The sequence below is a fragment of the Euprymna scolopes genome, chromosome 5 (genome assembly GCF_053919585.1).
Source record: "Euprymna scolopes isolate OS-2025 chromosome 5, ASM5391958v1, whole genome shotgun sequence".
NCBI lineage: Eukaryota > Metazoa > Mollusca > Cephalopoda > Sepiida > Sepiolidae > Euprymna > Euprymna scolopes.
Window position 1 is genome coordinate 10,367,940 of NC_136486.1, and position 20,402 is coordinate 10,388,341.

The 20,402-nt window shown below is 33.2% G+C and overlaps 1 protein-coding gene and 1 non-coding gene across 3 annotated transcripts in view; one reads left to right on the forward strand and one right to left on the reverse strand.

Moving 5' to 3' along the window:
• The window catches only part of LOC145276703 (uncharacterized), a 212,177-nt gene that overhangs the window by 149,554 nt on the left and 42,221 nt on the right, over positions 1–20,402 (reverse strand). For both annotated transcript variants that reach the window (XM_080127897.1, XM_080127898.1), the window contains one exon: positions 5,003–5,127. In XM_080127897.1, coding sequence (XP_079984023.1) covers positions 5,003–5,127 — 125 coding nt within the window. The remainder of the gene's footprint in view (positions 1–5,002; positions 5,128–20,402) is intronic.
• On the forward strand, positions 9,782–9,945 carry LOC145277163 (U1 spliceosomal RNA). The gene has a single exon (XR_013868115.1). It is a non-coding gene; the product is annotated as a U1 spliceosomal RNA (small nuclear RNA).

Here is a 20,402-nt window from a genome sequence, read left to right on the forward strand (position 1 = left end):
AAGCTTGTCTGATTTTGTAATACATATCTTTGGAATTTTGGTGGTCATGATCTGTCTGGATGTCTGCTGACATTTTGGCTCACCACTTGTTCCTCATTCATTGTGTCTCACGTTGTACTTTTAATTTTGCTTCTTTATACACTTTTTCTGCAGTTATTTTAGCTGATCCATTAGAAGACAAACATATCTCATGAACCTTTTTCTTCTCGGTGATTGTAAAATCATTTTCATCAAATCAATCCCTATGTTTGGTTTTCTTAAAGCCCAAAATTTCAGCTTCTTTTTGATATACATGTGACTTGAATCATTCCCAAATTCCGTCAAATGAGATATTAATAATTGAGGTCCTAAGAGTTTCATACGCTGCCTTATTTTGTAACTTGGAGACATCAATGCATTTAGGCAGTTTTACTCCATTGACCTTTTTCCTTATACACAACTTAAGTTTGGCACAAACAAGATTGTGATCAGTGTTAGTCTTCGACCACATAACTCTTACAGTACACATATCCTGAATATCACGCTTGTGCATGATGACATAATCAAGAATATGACCATGTTTTGATCCAGAGTGTATCGAAGTTACCTTGTGAATGGGTTCTTGATGTAGAAGGTGTTACATACTGCAAGATTATGTTCAGTGCACAACTACAAAAAAAGAATCCCATTATCATTTGCCTTACCAAGGCCATATTTTCCTAAGACACCCCAGGTGTTGTGATCACTTCCAACCTGTGCATTAAAGTCTCCAACCAACAAAATTTTATCTGCTTTTCGTATCCCTTTGATACATTTCCCTAGATCTTGATAAAACCGTATTTTTACATCCTGCCTACTATCCAAAGTAGAGGTATATACTGAGATAACTGACACGTAATGGTCACAAAATAAAGGTACCCTCAGTAACATGATTCGATCAGTAATTCCACAAGGTTGTTCTGAGATGTAATCTTTGCCCTGATAGCAAAACCAACACCTCTTCCCTTTTTTTTACTTCCTTGGATTTGCCTTTCCAGAAAAACATATGCCCTGCACTGTTTTCAATAAGTTCATCTTCAACACTAAAATGGATTTCAAAAGAATGAAAAAAAAAAAACAAGTTCAAATCGAGAAATACTCTTTGGCTTGCCTTCAAACTATAAGTTTACCACACAGTGATGTATGGCTAATAGCTTTGACATTATTAACTGTTAAAAAAACAATTGATGATGATTATCTGAGATTCGACATCGCCCTGCATACAGATTCTAGAGTGTGCAACACCCACCAGTGCCATTGCAGTCAGTAGAAAACCAGAATGAAAATTTACTGATCTTTTCAAACTATTTGAGTTTCATCTGATCACCATAAAAACAACTGGAGTGACAGACCTCACCATGCATGCCTTTTCCAACAGGAAAATTTTAATAATGTGCCACATGAGGGACCATTGTGAATTGATTTGGTTTTACAAGCGCCTCTCCATTACCACTATTCATCAAAATGCCTTGAGTCTCTTATCAGTCTGCCAAGCCATCAGGACACCCAACGAAACTGCCTTGGTTTAAAAAAATGCATTATTAGCATCCACATTTACTTCACAATTTATTTAACCAATACACTGGTCAATATTTTTTTTCTTTTTGAGTATTGTCTAGATTTCTACAACTGATTTAGGGTATTTTTGCATTGCTAAACCAGGAAATGGCATCGTTGGATCCGATTTTGTGCAAAGCTGATTGGAAAAAAACCCAAAAACATCAGATCAATCACATTCAAATTTGATTTTCCTCTGTAAAAAAAATATACTTGATCAAATTAAGTGATTTTTTTATGAAAACTTTATTCCATAGCGAGTACATAAAACATAATTTTTTTTCAATATTTTCATTTTTTAATGTTTTCATTAAACTGTACAAGTACCAAAATGTAAAATCTCAGATAATTTTTTTATTTTCTTATTGTTTTGTTTTTGTTGGGGATGGGTCAAATATATATGGTCAACTGGGGATGGGTCAAATATATAAGGTCAACTGGGGATGGGTCAAATATAACAGGTGAAACAGAAGTTCAATGTAAATCAAGTTCTCATTGAACCATCCTCTTAAATAATCAAATTTGACCTAATTTCCACTATTATCAATCATTATGGTGTTGTCTTACTGGCCACTTGACACTCATTAATTTTTTATCCTCAAGTGGCCTTTGAGCCTTGATAAATAATCCTCTAGCAAAAAATTTTTTAAAAATGCAAAAAGTACGTTACACTATTAAATAGGGCAATCATGTTTGCTATTTTCCAAGGTAACAACTGATCTTTTTTTTAGATTTCTTTGAAAACTTAATCCAAATATTTTTAAAATCTTGAAAACCCTTTTGAAGATAGCGTTAACAGCAAATCCATGTCATGAAAAACTGTGACACATACAAAACAAAAACAATATGGTGTGGCACCAGTGCTATACACACACATATAAAGGAGTAAAACAAGAAGTAAAAAATTGGTGAAAATTGCCTTCAATGAGACGAAATGAAAATAAAAGCTGGGACTCATATGTAATTAAAAATAACTATCATTTTTGCTACATATTTTTTATAAGCAGAAATAGATTCTCCATTTCTTGTCGGCCATCTTTCTTGCATCAACAGAAAACATTTGCTTTTCTTTGAAATCATTGACGCACGATTAAAAAAATTTTTTATGTTGTTTTCAGTTTTTGCTTAAATTCTCATGACACTCCTTTGATGAATTCTATCAAAAGAAAATATTTTTTAAGACACTTTTGCTTGAGTAAATTTGTGCTTCTAATCGTTATTTGAAAAACAAGTTTAGGATTAATATATGCTGAAGGTTTCGTTTTTTTTTTTTTTGATAATTTAAATATTTTTACAAATCATATGAAAAATATTGACTTATTGAAAATAAGAAAATTTGTAAAATTGTTCTTTTAAATAATTTGCTAAAAAGATACTTTTTTAATATTATATTAAAACATGCATAACATTTTGGCAAAGGGAGGGGGGCCCAAAATAACTTGACCAAATGAGATCTGAATTTTACCACATTTCAGAACAAATATGTTTGAATTTTGTATGACATTTCATTTCTAAAATGTGTCAAATTTCCTCATTGTGTAAACAACAGGAAATGTCTGGTCGAAGGTTTAGTCACATTCACAGATTGTGGAATTATTTTTTGCTGTAAAATTTCAGTACAATTAGATATTTTACTTGTGTAACTATTGTTGGATATACCTAATGTTTACTAGAATCATTTATGGCTATATTCTTCTTTTGTATGATTGACTTGGATTTTTTTTTATCGCTGGATTTTTTTTTAACTATTAAATTATTTAAATCACCAATAATGAAAGAATAATAAAAAAGTTTATTTCAATAAGTCCCTATTTAACTGCCTCTCGCACAAAGGTAAAAGACTTTTTCTTCATAAAGACATTGCAGGATGACATCATAAGGGATAAGGCATTGCTTCTGATGATAGGTACTGGAATATTTCAATCCTGATGCTGCAAAATGTGGTTTTCCAACTTCAAAAAATCAAAGAGTATAGTGTCATGTCACTGAGTTGGCGACTTTCTCTTCTGATTAGACCATTTTTTATTAATTGTAACAATGTTTGTGCATTCAACTTTAAAAAATTTGTCTAGAAAGTAATGAAACTACAATTATCAACTTAATCTCTTAAAATTGTTCCCATAGAAAATGAATATATGAATAAAACATTGATTTAATGGCCAATTTTTAACATTCCATCAATCATTTGTTCACATACAAGTTCAAATGTGTCATATAATTGAACACATTCAATATGACAATCATTCAATTATATTCGCCAAAATCTGTTCTTCAAAATATTTGCCATTTATTTTGTTTTCTATTATTTATGTGGAGAAAAAGAAAGCAAAAATATTTTTTCTCTCCCTTTTTTTAAGGACATGTATGCAGCAGTAATAAAAATATAGCTAAGAGACTGCATATCTCTGCCTGACAATATGAATTAAACTTTCATCAATCTCAAACTTGACTGAGCTTTTCAAGGTTAAAGTCATATAAGATGTGGGAACCTTCATTGGTTACAATATGGGTCAAGTAGCAAATTTCTACAATGAAAAGAACCAAAGTCATTGCCAAAAATATAATTTTACTTTTTCCATATTCTTAACCTTGACTTAGATATTCCAAAATTATATCAGTTACAAGTTAGACTATTGATATTTTCACAAAGTTTAGTGATGATTGGCCAAGTGATATGGATGCTAGGTCATAAACAAAGATAGTTACAAGCTTGATTGAATACATAACCTCCTTGGCTGAGCTAATAATAAAACTTTTGTATACATTTGTAACAAATTACTAAAATCTGCTAAAAATGAATTTAATCAAATAAAATCAGCCAATATAACAAAACTAATAATTTTTAACTATGGCATAATCATGTTGAAATATCGTGTCTTGTTAGATCACTAAAGTTGAGTGACATGTCGAACAGAGTGCATATGAGTGCATATGAAAATAGCAGCAGTAATTAAAGGATGAATGGCAAGCGATTGTATTAGTGGCAGCAGCAGCGTTTGAACACATATGCAAATTGGCAAGTGTGCTCGTGCTTGCGTCTGAAGAAAAAGAAAAAAGGACACCACATGGTCGAGGAGAAAAAAAGTCAATGCCAAAGGAGATAGATGTGTAAAGTGAAGGCGAGAATGGGCTGGCTGTAGCTAGCATGCAATCGGAAGAAAGAGAAACGTGCCAGATGAAATGGACATGTGACAACGAGAGACTTTTAAGCGGGTGTCAAGATGAGGAGAAAGAAAAACGGTAATAAATGATTGGTGTTAAAAAAAAAAAAAAAAAAAAAGCCGAGTTGGATTTCCTATTTATATTTTGTTTGTTTGCTCCTGCCACATTACACATGGAGCGTGGTTAATATCAGATGAGTGAATGCTAGGCACACTTACGGCCTAATAAAATGAAGGAAAAAAATTAAAAAATAATTTCTACTTACTTTTCTGATTGGTAAGTCTCTCATAAATTCCATAATTGCTTCTTTAGAATATGAAATGCAAAACTGACCATTTGGTTTATTTCGATCAGAACAGATTTTTGCAAGCAATGTATTTGGTGCAATTCCTGCAACAAATGAAAAGGATAATATTCATTTTTCAATTCTGGAAAAACAAAATCAAATCTGATTAATATTAAAGCTAATGTCTGCAAAAATATTAGACAAAAAAGAGTTTTAAACAATGTTTAATATGACATTGGTTAGGACCATGATGTCAGAGGTAACTACAAGATTGGCCACATTTATGTAAATCGTTTTCACCACGTTGGTTTTCTTCGCTGGGATTGTTTAATGTAAGAAGGTGGCATCTACATTGACTGGATTTAAATGAACTCTGGTATAAATTCATAAATGCATATTTTAATAGAGACACATTAAAAGTTTGATTTCATGAAATATGAATTTAAGATAACTTATACACAATAATGTAAACGACCACCATATTTTATTACTGTATACACGATCCAAAAAAGTCTCAAATCTAATAGGTTCTGCACTATCAACCAAGCTCCAACCTCTGTCCTATCGCCGCAATGTTGTATCCTTGCATATGTTTTACAAGTACTTTAATGGCATGTGCTTGGATGAACGCAAAGCACTTCCGCCCCCTCGATGTACATACTCTCAACTAACCCAACAAGCAGCAAAATCCCACCCATCACTGTTGAGATCCCTAGATGCTAGAAATTCTTCTACTCTAATAGTTTTTTCACTCAAACTGCTAGACTTTCGAATTCACTCAGTTTTCTGCTTCCTTGACTATACTAACTTGCAGAAGTTTAAATGAAATATGAACAAACATCTCACGGCTCAACTCCCCACAGTCCCCTGTTAGCCATGATGTTTCAAGTGATAGTATATCTTGTATGAAGTTAAAAAGAATTTAAAAATAAAAAAAGTATGGGTTAAAATAAAGTAATATTAAAGTGATATTAAAGAAATAATGATATTAAAGGGATGTAATTCATCCCAAACCAATGCTGTAGTAGTAGTAGTAGTAGTAGTAAACAAGAATCAAAAGTTTTAGCTTAGAAAATATTGGGGCTTGTGTAGATTGATGAGCTTTTAAACCAATGCATTTCAAGTGAAAATATTATTAAATACTTATGTGCCGTCAAAATTAGTATAAATTCCACAAATTACAAAAACTGATTACAAGTAAAAAATAGAATTTATTGAATTGTTGAGTTTTATCATGTTTTGATGTAGAAGAGTTGTGTGACCAATTTAGTAAAACAAACGGACTTATCTCCCTTGACTTGAATTAAGGGTTTGCCATTTTTGTTAAAAATACATCTAACACATCATCTACTGGATCATTTTTGTAATTTTTAGAATATATACTAATTTCGACTTGTCATCTAAGTGTTACAAGGAAAGGCTGCCCCCTTTCCATCTAAATAAGAAGAGTATTAGATAGGTGAAAATGAGATTAGGATAAGCCGAGACTCGAACCTTGTAAGCAAGGTTAAGAAATGGAATGTTAGAATTTAACGAAATTAAATTCTATTAGAAATAGTTAAATATTGTTTATATTGTAAAAAGAATTGGTTGTTTATTCTTTTGAAAACTGAATACTAAAAATGTCAGCTGAAGAATGAACAATACAAATTAAAAATATATTGTTAAAAAAATAGGTTAGAATTATATGTTGAGAATTCTTTTGTTGTTGAAAAACATGCATAGCCATGTGAATTGGTCACGTTTGGGAAACACACTTCTGGCGTCATAGACAAAGGGGGATTCTCAATATAGGAGCTAGGGTTAAGCAGATCAAGGGAGTCAGCAGAAGAGTAGAGTCTCAAATCATAAAAAAAATTTTATACTAAAATATATTAATATTGAAAAACAACAAAAATTCAGAAAATGTTTTTTCAAAGCCTGCATCATTACAGATTTTATAACACTCAATAAAATTGTAGTAATTTACCATATTGACAAATTTGTGTTCCTTCCTAGTTACCGATAACTTAAATTGAAAGAAAATGTTATAATTTAATATTTTACTTGTTACTTCCAATATATAAAATTATCTTTTGGGATTTTCATAGTTTGTAAACAATCGCTTCTGTCCTATAATATCCATATTTCATTCTGAATAGTCATTTTTTGTTACTGCTTTTCTTTGGCTATCCCCCGGCCCCCAAAGAAAATAGGTATCTTAGTTTCTTTCATGATATACTTAATCTGGAGTAATTTTAAACTGGAGTGATTTTTTTACTAATCATAGTATACTAGCAAAACCTGTGAAAATTCCACAGTGGCATCTTTCATATGTAATATATTGCTGCTGGGCATTTCGCGATATTATTGTAGCCCTTTTGTTAAAACTGTAAGAGTATTAATCTAATTAATCTGGTTAATGTAGAGTCAGAATATATCTGGTTATTATGGTTTATCTCCAATATCCTTATAGGAGTCTGTGACATATTCCCATTGTATGAACGCTCGGCGCGAATCAAAATCCCACAATATCATTATACTATTTTTAGACAGAACAGATACTACGCTTAGATCCTAGTCAGAAGATCAAGAAGGTATATTTTAGTTTCACGTACATATCAGATGCGACAGAATTTTTTTATTTAAATTTTTTTTTACATTGTGTCTTCGGTGATTGGAAGATCCTATTTGTTAAAAAGAAGGATTAAATGTGATAACATACTATGAACATTAAATTAGCGTGTCTATATACTAATTTAATGTTTGTAATAAGTCCTTACTTCCTATCCTCCTTTCTAATAAATAGGATCTCTTGATCAAATAATTTATAAACTGGAAATGAAAACCGTGACACACGTATGTACGTTAAAGGTTTAATATATAGCTGTATTTATATATAAACTTTCATATTTTTGTGCTTCTTGATTTGAGTTCCTTGGCCTTTCTATTTTTATTTATTTAAATTATTTTTTTGAATTAGAGTTTCTGAGATGTTCACTCCCAATAAGATGTATAACAATGAAATACTGAATTCTCAAGACTCTACAACAATTTTAAATGTCTGCACAAAAAAGTCTGGAAACGTATTGAAGACACCTCGGATATATATACCTATAAAGTTGAATTTTTCCTCATTCTGCCACTGATATTAAAAGCATCCGTTTTTCTATTTAAAAATTAATAAAACGCCCTTTTTAACAAACTCACTCATGGATATGTAAGCAACTTCATGAAGGTTAACTAATTTACATGTTCATTTGAAAATCATTCATTTTCATGGTTTCTTATTAGATGATTGCTTTCATTTCACGATTATGCTGAATTCTATTTATGCATAGTTTCTACATTCTGCATAAGTGCATAGAATTTAAAATGAAAATGTTCTAGCACACGGAAATATATATGTGCGTGTTAGTGTGTACTTTCATATTTTTGTGCTTCTTGATTTCAGTTCTTGCCCTAACTATTTTTGTTTATTTACATTTTTTTTATTAGACATTCTATTAGTTGTTCACGCCCAATATGTATTTTGCCCCTACCCCAACGTAAAACATGAAACCTACCCTGAAAGGCACCACCCATGTTTACGAAGACTGTCTAGTTTTTTCTTTTTATTTGTCTAATAGTTTCCTCTCCCACATAGAAACTGAATTGCTTGTTTTTTTGTTTCTTGAAACAACCTGTGAAATAATGAGCAGTTCATCGATAGATTTAGGAAGTTCTTACTAATCATCACACTGAGCATTTTATTTCATTTCTATTTTTGTAATTTGTAGTTGTTTTAATGCACCTCATCCTCCAACCAATGAAATAGTAGATATATTTTTTTTTCTATACAATAATTTTATAAACAATTTGGTTCAATTAATAATTTAACTTTTATAAACATGGTATGATAGAGTAGGAGGGAAATTTTTGTAAATAAAAAAAAAAAACGTCACACCACTGAGGATGATGTTAGGTAGAGAGTGAATGTGGTATTTTGGTTACTAGATAATAAACCAAGAAAACGATAGCCGACTCCCATGCCATTTTACCTTATTTTGGCTTTCATGTTTTATATTAAAGACATTGTTTTTATAGTAAAATTCAAGATAAATTTTTGATACTTTAATATATAAAGAATATGTTTTTATAGTAAAATTCAAGATAAATAAATCTTTGTGGTATCTGTTCTGATATTAAACTTTATCTAAAAAGCAACTCTTATTTTTGTTCCAACCCAGAAGCAGGTAGGCAATAGATATCGGCGAATTTATTTAAAAATAAATAAATCTAAAATAAGGGAGGCAACTCTTCAGATCGTAATTTTGTTTGTATTGAATTTGTGATTTGAAGTAATTAAGAATACGTAAAAACTTTTGTTTTTGAAAAGAAAAAACAAAACTGTCCAGGGTAAAAAAAAAAAAAATGTTTGATTTGATTAAATGTGGTTATTCCTTTCTATTTTGAATCGAAAATGTTTCAATTGATTTTTTATTTGTTCTTGCTGAAAAGATTACGAATCTATTGTTGCCAATGTGTAAACGACCTTGACATTAAATATTACGGTAAAATATACTTTTATTTAAAAAAATTAAGTATTATATGAAATTATTCGGAAGTTTAAATAGCATTATATTATTTGTAATAATCGTTGTTATTTATTAATGAAAAACTTGTGATGTATGAATGCTACTGAATATTTATTTTAACGGTTTTAGTAGTTGTAAGATGATGACGTTAGTAGGTTCAGTTGTGTGATATAAAACAACCGTGCTGTGCAAGAGAATTTTCATACTTACCTGGCACAGGGGTAAACGGTGATCATCCAGGCCGTTCTCCCAGAGCGAGGCCCTTCCATTGCACTACGGTTGGGTTGACCTTTGCGATCGTCCCAAATGTGGACGACTCGGGTGCGCTATTTCTAAGTGTGGGGTCTGCGTTCGCGCTCACCCCGATAATTAAATCAAAATAAGACTTTTTAAAACAATGCAGGCAATTTAATTTTCATATTTCCTATATTTTATAGTAACTTATAGGGTGGGAGGAGTATTTTGCAATATTACTTCTAGTTCGAGTTATATTGATAAAATTAACACTACTTTATTTTATTTATTTTTTTTCGTAATGTTCCTGGAATATTTTTTAAACATTTTTCGATTAACATTTACGAAGCTTTATTTTTTATAAAAACAGTAAAAATAAATTCATGCTTTTTTTTAATGCTTAAAACTATAACTTTAGTAAAGGTCTTTTATTTTCACAAAATAATATATTTTCATTAAGTTTTTAAAAAAAGAAAAAAATTCTGACATATTCTGCGATTGTTAATACTGAAAATTTCATTAAAACTGTCTGAATTTCGGTGAAGTTAAGGGTAGGGCGAAAATGTTTATACATTTTAGGGGATCGGCCATTCAATTTGCATGTACTTGGTATAAATTACTAATTATCTTTGAACTAATTCCAGAAAAAAGGGATTTTTCAATTAATTTATTTAAATTTCAAATTTAGTTGCATTTTTTGGTTTTCTTATCTGCTGTGATAACATTTTTCATTACAACTATTTTCACGTGAATAAATAAATATTTTTTTTTTTTAGGGATTAATTTTAGTCTTTTATCTTTCAAACACAATCAAAAAGTAATCGAAATCTTATAAAAAAAAATTAGAAGACGGTTTTTATAACCATGGGGCATCTCATCTTCCACCATTTTTTTTTTTTTTAGCACATATTAAAAATATATTAGGATCAATAGGGATCTCCGAGTTTTATAAAATGTTGCAATTTTTATGGACTAAAATTTATTTTTAGTTTTTGTAAGAAAATATGAAAGCACCTAAAAAATATTCGTAACAAAATAGAGCACCTAAAAAATATTTCCCCTCATATATTTATTGAAAACTGCTTATAATGAATTTAAAATTGAATAAGTATAAAAAATTCAGGAAAATCTGACCATTAGTGGACTTTTACTAGAGTTTTTTTAAAACATGGGTGCGTTTACACCATCAAAATGATCACGAAGGAATGTTGTTTTAAGGAGTCGATAATGTAAACATGATTTTAGTTTTACATTTTCATTATTTTCGTATGTTGTAAAAAAATGTTAAAAATATTACTAGTTTATTGGAAGGTTCGTTTAAATAGTACAAATTATTGAACTCTTAAAACATTTGTTTACACACTAGCACACGTGTTTAATAAAACTAGGAAAAATCAACTAATCGTGAGATTTTCAATACTTATTCACTATTGAATGAATTTATTTTCGAAGTGTTGTTTTTGTAAAATATATTTGGCAAAATATTTTTCTGCATAATACCCCCCCCCCCCCATTTCATTCTTATGAAATCTGAACAAAATACATTTGGGCCAAGAAATTTTAATGTTATATAAAGTAAAAAACATATCAGATTAATTTGTTTTTAATTTTATGACGCCATATTTTGTATTGAAACGTTTTACTTCATTGGATGATCTGTTGAATTGTGAAACAAAAATATTCTAAAACAATAAATACTTTTAAGAGATTTTAATTCATTTAAATAGAGAAGTCATTTAGAAATTTTAAAGTTTAAACATCTATTTTTATACAACCCTGAAGTGTCAATCATAAAAGAACAACATTGACTACAGCCTAATAATTTGTGATTTGAAATAGAATTTTGATCGGTTATTGGTAACAACACTTCCTTCATTTAGACTCTTTCAAACTTAACTCTTTATATTTGATTGTTCTATTAAATAATTCCAAGGAGTTGTGTTTGAAGGCTATAACAATACAGTATTGTAGAAATATTTACTATGAATGCATGGCAGGCCATAACTTGTTTACAGTGTTCACATCTAAAAATGAGTCACTTGTGCAAACAAACACAGATAATTGTTACTTGTATTTTTCTGCTTACATTATTTATGTTAAAAATAAAAAAACAAATGCCTTTGTACAATCAAAGTATTTTTATTTTTTACATTTTATGTTTATTTAAAATTTTCTTTCCAATTTTAATTTGCTCTGGTGAAAATTTAATTATCATCCTAAAACTTATCCTCATTTTAACATGTTTTTCATTTATTTTTTAATTTACAAATATTTTAAAATATTGTTCATCATTAATAAAACCACAATGCTTTCTCAGTGTTCATTTTTAATTTTTATTATAAGATTGAAATAAAAAGCTAATGAGATGAAAAATAACAAAATAAACGTTCCTTCCATCAATCATTTTAAAATAGTTGAAGTTTTCTTAAATGTTCAATTGAATAATTATTATAAATGTATGGAATTTTGATTTTTGTATGAAGATATTTTTTACAAGTAAAATTGTTAAAGTTAACTTGGAAATTGAACTGGAAATTATTTTTATAATATTAAATATTAATATATTTTTAGAAATTATGCCAGGATTATTGATAATTATGTTATAATGTTTAATTGCTTTCAAACATATAAAAATACAGTGATTTTAGACAAGTTTAATTGAAGAACAAGAACTAGTGTGAACATGCACGAGTGCATTCATTACATAAACTGATCTTCAATTCTTGTTGCCCATCACCCTTTTACTTTGATGAAGCATCACATGCAACATCTATCATTCGAATGTATCATCACTAAAACATGCAGTCACGTGAAAGTTTATACTAAGAAAAATATTTTTAAAAATCATAATGAGTAAAAAGTTTTCTTTTTCCATATGTCATTCACAGATTTTGAAAACATCACATTATGATAATCGTTTTGGTATATAAACAAAAAAAGGTGGAAGTTTTTTTTCATTTATTTCTCACGATAAAGATGGGTACTTTTTCGGTTTGATAATTTAATCTTTAAATAAATTATTCCACTTTAAAATAAAATTCCTATGAATATAACTAAGATTTTAAAACACAATAAAAGAAAAATAATTGAACTTGGAAGTACGCATTTTTTTTTCAAACATAAAATGATAACACATTAGATATTTGTGGTTCATTTTGGAGGTTCCTTGTGGCTAATACAGAAGAGAAAATATTGTAAACTAGTGTGTGTGTGTGTGGGGGGGGGGGGTGCCGGTTCGTAAAATATGCTTAAATATATTTTAATTCATGCAGATTTCATATTATACAACTAATTCTCTATTGAAAATATATATATATATATATATATATATATATATATATATATAAAGCTGAATGTGTGTGTGTGTGTGTGTGTGTCTAGTCACGAATAGGCTCCTATATGGTTGACTATTTTAAAAAACTGATTACATATAATGATAGAAGATGTATCGAGACACAGGAATGGGTATGTTTGATCTGGCAGAACGGTGGTTCATTAAAATTGTGGGGTCTGCGTTTGCACCTGGTTCACAAAGTATGGAAATAAAAAATTTAAAAATTAAAAGAAAAAACGTTTACAAGTGTTTTTGATAGATATTGATAAGTATGTTTTAACTTAAATAGGGATGGTATAATAAAATTGTGGGGGTCTGCGTTCGCGCCTGGCCTCCATAGAATGGAAATAGGCACAAACTTTAATAAAGACTTTTCATATCTATCTGCATAAGTATACTTTGATAATTATGTCTCAGTTTGAAGAAGTATGGTATAATAAAATTATGGGGTGTTCGTTCGCGCCTGACCTCCATAGAATGGAAATATGTCACAAAGTTTAACAAGGTTTTTAATATAGATCCACAGAATATTGTGATAAGTGTTTCAGTGTGAACAGGTATGGTATAATAAATTATGGGGTTTATCTATTTTATTTTTACTTTCATCATTTTGATACCCCCAAATTCGAAGCTATCTCTTTACAACACTTCCTTTTCATAACCTATCATACTTTCATAAATCAGAGTCCATTTTCTGTAGGCTGCTTTTGAACCCAGTCAACGATGGGTACTTTTACTAGTATATATATATATATATATATATATATATATATATATATATATATATATATATATATATATATATAGTACTGATTTCAAAAGTTAAAAAGTAAATAACTTGGGTGTCATCAGATCTAATCAAAACCAAAATATTTAGCGCTCTAGCTGTGTTCTTTTTACCACTTGAGCTATCAAAGGATATATAAAAAAGATTTTAAATTAAACCACTTCAAGCTATGAATGAATTTGTGCATGCACAAAAGTAATAGAAATATGTCAACAAGTATACATTAACATTTTGCATTTCAACTTGGCGATATATCGTTTCTGAATTTTTGAGATGAGGATTGGTTATTTGTATTATTTGAACTCATCGGACTACTGTTCTCATCTTGAGTGTGATTTTCACAACGTTTCAGTTGATGTAATCTCTGACCTTCTTCGGGTTTATCTTGTCAAACTCGAGGATATTTCTATGAAACTCGGGAATTTGGACAGAGTTTCAAGTGGAGGATGATGCCCATATTTCATCAATAGTTAGGTTAACGCGTAAGGTTACATTAAAACCTCAGCATCTACATACATACATGGCTCATGCAGGTTTTAAAAACGGGAAAGGTTTGAAATATGAGGTAGAACAAATAAGTAGTGATTTTGTTAGCAACCTTAGCGGTATATCAGTAACTAATGCGGTAGTGAAAATTCAAAGGTCTGGTAGGTTCCCGTTATTGATAATGAAGAACACGAACCAGACTGTCACCCTACAAAGAGGCTGCAAAATAGCCATGTGTAGTGCGGCTGGTAGCATTGCAAAAATTAGCATGCCAAAGGAAAATAGAAGCACAGCTTCAGAAAATAATCTGAAGGGAATAAAAGTATCTGAAGAGTTTAAGTCGGAAGTCGATAGGGTGCTGAAGCGGAATAAAGATTTATTCGTTACGGACGATAAATACTTGGGCAGAACCGATACCGTGGAGATGCGTATCGAGACCGGTACATAGGAGCCCATACGCAAATATCCGTACTGAACACCACTAAAGCATAGGAAAGTAGTAAATGCGGCATTAGACGAGATGATGCAGGCTGGAGTAATTGAAATGTCGAATAGCCCTTGGGGCTTTCTGATAGTGTTAGTCAAAAAGAAAGATGGTACCAAAAGATTTTGCATAGATTTTAGGGCTTTAAATAAACTCACGAAGAAGTATGCCAGAGCCTTACTGGTCATCGACGATATATTAGCCTCGTTCAGATCGGCGTAACACTTTTCAAAATTGGATCTAAAGTCGGGCTACTGGCAGGTTAAACTGAATAGAAACGACAGAGAGAAAACTGCGTTCGCCTGCCACCAGAGTTTATTTCACTTTTTTTTTTCTTTTTTTTTTTTTTACACAGTGATCACCACTTATCAAGGCCCGGAAGCCACTCAGGGATAAGGGTTATTGCAAGTACATTACGTTAGTGTGGAGATTTGATGAAGTGTTTACTTAAGGGGGCGGTTCATTAGGAATTTGTTAACGTTGGACTTGAAGACATCCAAGTTGTAGTCCGGTGGGAAGCAGGCAAACGGAACAGAGTTCCACAGGCGTGCAGTTCTAAGAAAGAATTGATCATGGAATCCACGTTTTAATGTAGGCACAGATATAGAGTGGGGGAAATTTTTCACAGTGGATTCAGCTAGACGGGTGTTTTCCGTGAAAGATTGGCGAGGGGGGACCAGAGATTGGAGTTCAGACGAGCACCTGCCATGAAAATAACGATAAAACAAGGATAGGCTCGCAACGTCTCTTCTGTGGGAGAGAGGTTGCAGGGTAGAAAAAAGGGCATCCCCCACTAAGCCACGAAGTCTATTTTGTACTCTGTCAAGGCAGGATAGGCTGTTTTTAGCAGCTCCTGCCCAGATATGGCAACAGTATTCCATCCTTGGACGTACTTGGCTTTTATATAGATACAGAATTGCATCAGTAGTGAGATATCTTCTGGAGCGGTAGAAGGATCCCACCATCTTTCCAGCGACCTTGGCAACAGACTTGATGTACGTGTTCCATTTCAGATCAGGAGTAAAGGTCAAACCCAGAAGCTTGTCAAAACACGGGGCCTCACCCAGACGAGAGCCATCCATCACAATTGATGCCAGATGGGGATCAGAGCATTGATGATGTAAGGATAGGAGTTTAGTTTTGGATGCATTAAAGGTAACCAGCCACGTCTTCCCCCACTGAACCACGCGCTCAAGATCAGAGGAGAGAGAATCAGAGAGAACTTTGTCATTTACAGCCTTTGATGTGTTGCCGTTGATGGTCGTGTCATCAGCAAAGATGTCAACGAATGATTTAAGTATGTGTTTAGGGAGGTCATTGATGTAGATTAGGAAGAGAGTTGGGCCCAGGATTGACCCCTGAGGGACTCCAGCATTTATATTGCAGGCCTCCGATTTTTGTCCATCTACCACTACTCTTATGAGCCTATCGGAGAGAAATGATTTAATGATTGAGAAAACATTTCCAGTTATACCGTAGCTGGAAATCTTGTGAAGTAGACCCTTATGCCATACCTTGTCGAAGGCCTTTGATATGTCAAGAGCAATTGCCCTAGAAAGGAAGCCTTTGTCAAGAGATTCACTAATCCTGTGGGATATAACCGTCAGCACATCTGCGGTAGATCTTGCAGAGCGGAAACCATATTGTGTGTCACTAAGAAGGTTATTCCTGCTGAGGTGGTTGACTATTTCTCTATTTAATATGGATTCCAGCAACTTACTCATAACACACAGGAGACTTATTGGTCTGTACTGAGAGGGAGATGACTTATCACCTGAATTCTTAAATACAGGGCATACTGATGAGGTTTTCCAGGGAGTCGGAAAGCACTTCTCCTTAAGGCAGCGCTTAAACAGTTTCGTAAGTATGGGAGCGAGTTCTGGTTGAAGCTTTTTTAACACTATAATTGGGATGCCATCAGGGCCAGTTGCTTTACTGGAATCTAGGTTCTTGATTAGCTTGGCGACCTCATGCACGGATATTTGTATGTTACCTAGCTTGTTCTGTGTTATAGGAGGAAATATGGGGAGTTGATGGCCTTCGTCGCATAGGGTAGAATTAGCTGCAAAGTTCTTTGCAAATAGTTTGGCATTGTCTGACGCTGGCTTTAACGTGATGCTGTTTGGACTTGCGAACACCCCCAGGGTCTTCCAAGAATTGATGTCCATAGTTCTACAGGGACAGGAAGACTATACATTACCGTATCTGGATGATATCCTAATATTCTCGGATACGATGGAAAGCCATTTAGATCACATAGATAAGGTACTAGCCAGTTTACGTAAGCACAACCTCAGGTTGAAAGCCACAAAGTGCGTGTTTTTCGGGAAGGAAGTACAGTATCTGGGTTTCAAAGTAGGTGAACGGGGTATGTAGCCAGACCTGGACAAGGTGAAATCGATGAAATCGATTTCGACCCCATCCACTGTGAGAGAAGTGAGGGCCTTCATTGGTATGACGTCGTATTATCGTCAATTTATAAGGAATTTTTCCGAGATCGCCGAGCCACTGGTTCGTCTAACGAGGAAACATGCGAGGTTCCAGTGGGATGACGCGTGTCAGTCTCCCTTTTATAGTCTGAAAACAAAGCTCGAAGATATGGTTATACTGGCCTATCCCGATCCTGAGAAGAGCTGCCGGCTGTACACAGATGCCTCCGATTACGTGATTGGGGCATGTTTGTCGTAAATGATCTATGATCAGAGCGAGGGTAAAGAGGTTAAAAAACCAATTTACTTCTTATCCCATAAACTTAACGATACGCAGACGAGATGGTCGACTATTGAAAAAGAGGCATACGCAATACACTATGCTCTTCATAAACTGAATCACTATTTGCATAGTGCTGAGTTCACCATCTTTACCGATCATAACCCCTGGAATACCAATTAAACTTGCCTATACAAAATAGAAAAATACAAACGTGAGCTTTGAGTATGGCTGGCTATAACTGCACCATACGGTACCTGAAGGGGAAGGATAATGTGTATGCCGATCTCTTGTCACGTGGGGTAAATTCAAGCCAAGACAACGACGATCCCCCGGTAGAAATAGATAGTAGGAATTATACAATAGGTGCAATAAACTCTAATCGTTTTGAGCCAAAAGAGTTTGCGTCATATAAAAAGGCAGAGGGCTCAGCGGAATCGCACAAACGTCCTACATTATTGGGTTTAGATGTTGCCAGGGAACAAGAAGTAGATAAGGAAATTAGAGATTTAAAGATGCGGATGAAGAACGGGAAATCATCCAAGGTGGAACAGAAAAAGTTCATACTAATGGATGAGATAGTGTATTACCTATTGCAACCCGACAATGAACCGTTGATAAGGTTGTACGTGCCATCGCATCTTAAAAAGACAGTGCTACTTCAGTATCATGACGATAATGGTCGCATAGGCGTGGAAAAGATGTTCCATGCCATTAAAAACAAATATTTCTGGCCGTGTTTATTTAAAGAAGTGAATGAACATGTGGGTAAATGTATTCCCTGCCAAACCAGGAATTTAAAGAAGCAACAGCCTCAAATGCAGGAGGGTGACCTGCATCTTTTTCCTTTCGCAAAATTAGCATTGGATATTTCCGGGCCCTACCCAAAGACACGTTCGAGTAATGAATACATAGTTACGTTTATTGACATGTACAGTGGCTGGCCGGAGGCTTTTGCAGTCCCTGATAAGAAGGCGGAGACCATGGTGCATCTGTTGTTGGATGAGATTTTTCCTAGATTTGGGGCACCACTCCAGCTGTTAACGGACAATGGTCCCGAAAACATTAACAAAGTGATGAAAAAGGCATTCGGGGACCTCAACATACATCATGTGACCACGTCTTGTTACCATCCCCAAAGTAACGGCAAAATTGAGAGGCTGCATAGGACGATGCATGACGTTTTTATCAAAGAAAATCGGGAATGATGAACAGTCGTAGGATGCGTACATAAACGAAATGTTAGCGGCTGTTAGGTTTCACGTGAGCGAGACTACGAAATTCTCGCCATTCTATTTACTCTACAGGGATGTAATTCTGCTCCTGGATAATACATTAATGCCTCGTAGAAAATACTATGGAATGAACAGCATGAGATCGTGCTACAAGAGATGCATCGGTCCTTTACTTTAGTTAGGGATAACGTTAGGAAAGCTAGGAGAAAGATGAGAGAAATCTTTGATAGAAAGACAAAATCTGTGGATTTTAAAGTCGGAGATTTAGTTTATTATAGGAATCACCAGAGATGGAGTAAGCTAGATACGCTTTGGAAACCTTATTATGTAGTGATAGAAAAAATGGGTCCCGTCTCTTACAAGATTAAGGACCAGTTGACGGGCTCCGTGACGAAGGCACACGCAGAGCATCTCCGTGCAACGTCAATTGAGGAATGGGAAATTCCCAAAGCGGAGAAACCGTTGAGAAGGAGGGCACTGGCGGCTCCAAGAGACTCCAATGAGTCGGATAGTGAGTCAGCCACAGAAGAAGCTACTATACCAAGACGGAGGGGCCAACCTCGACGGGAGAGGCTGGTCGAGAAATCAAGTGTACCGTTGATGGAGGATAGAGTCATGACGCGTAGCACGACGTCAAAAATGGCAAATAGCTTAGACACAAGCTATCCTCTATTTGCATCACTTGCGGAGATTGGGGAGAGAAGCAAGATTTTCTCGGAAAAGCCTAGAGTAGGATCGGAATTTGGGAGTAGTGAAGAAGAACCACCGAGAGACAAGTCTTTGGTTTGGGTTAAATCGATATTCTGCTGGTAGGATGAAATATTACTCTTGGGGTTCGTTTCATGGGTGTGACTTGGAAAAATGACTGCAGCTATCGTTTCAACAGAGTATACGAGACGTTAACTCGAGTTACATACAATGAAAAGAAAAAAAGAAAATATAATTAAATAAAAATGAAAATAAAAACAAATGTAAGGATATGCATATTTTTTTTTTTTCCTTTTTTTATTTATCATTGTTAGTTCAAGCAGATCACGCACGGGGTCATCAAGTGTCACCAACTGATGTTTTTTTTTAATTACGACGCGATTACCGTCGAATGGTCTTCACCATGCATCAGGTGTTTTTGGTAGGACAATATAATAATAACGGACAGGAAAAAAAAAAACTGGATATTTGACTATTTTGTATGTGGCTACAGAGTGCATAATCTAAAAAAAAAAAAAAACTAGGTGAAAAAAGAAAGAGAGGAACCATTTTTTTCTCCTTTGTTTTTTCCATCTCTTACGTGTAAGACAATTAATTGTTCATTGTTGTTTGTAATGTGAAAATACATGTAAAAGCGCTTGTTTTTTTTTAATTTTTTATTCGGATATTTTTTATGTATAAAATTGTTCTGAAATGTTCTAGAATAGAAGAAAAAAAATATATAGAGACAGAAATGGTGGTGACGAGGATGAAAAAAAAAAAAAAGAAAGAAAGATATGTATATATATTTTTTTTTTTTAATTTGTGGGGGAGGGGTGTGACCAGTGCATTGTGCAGAAGACTGAG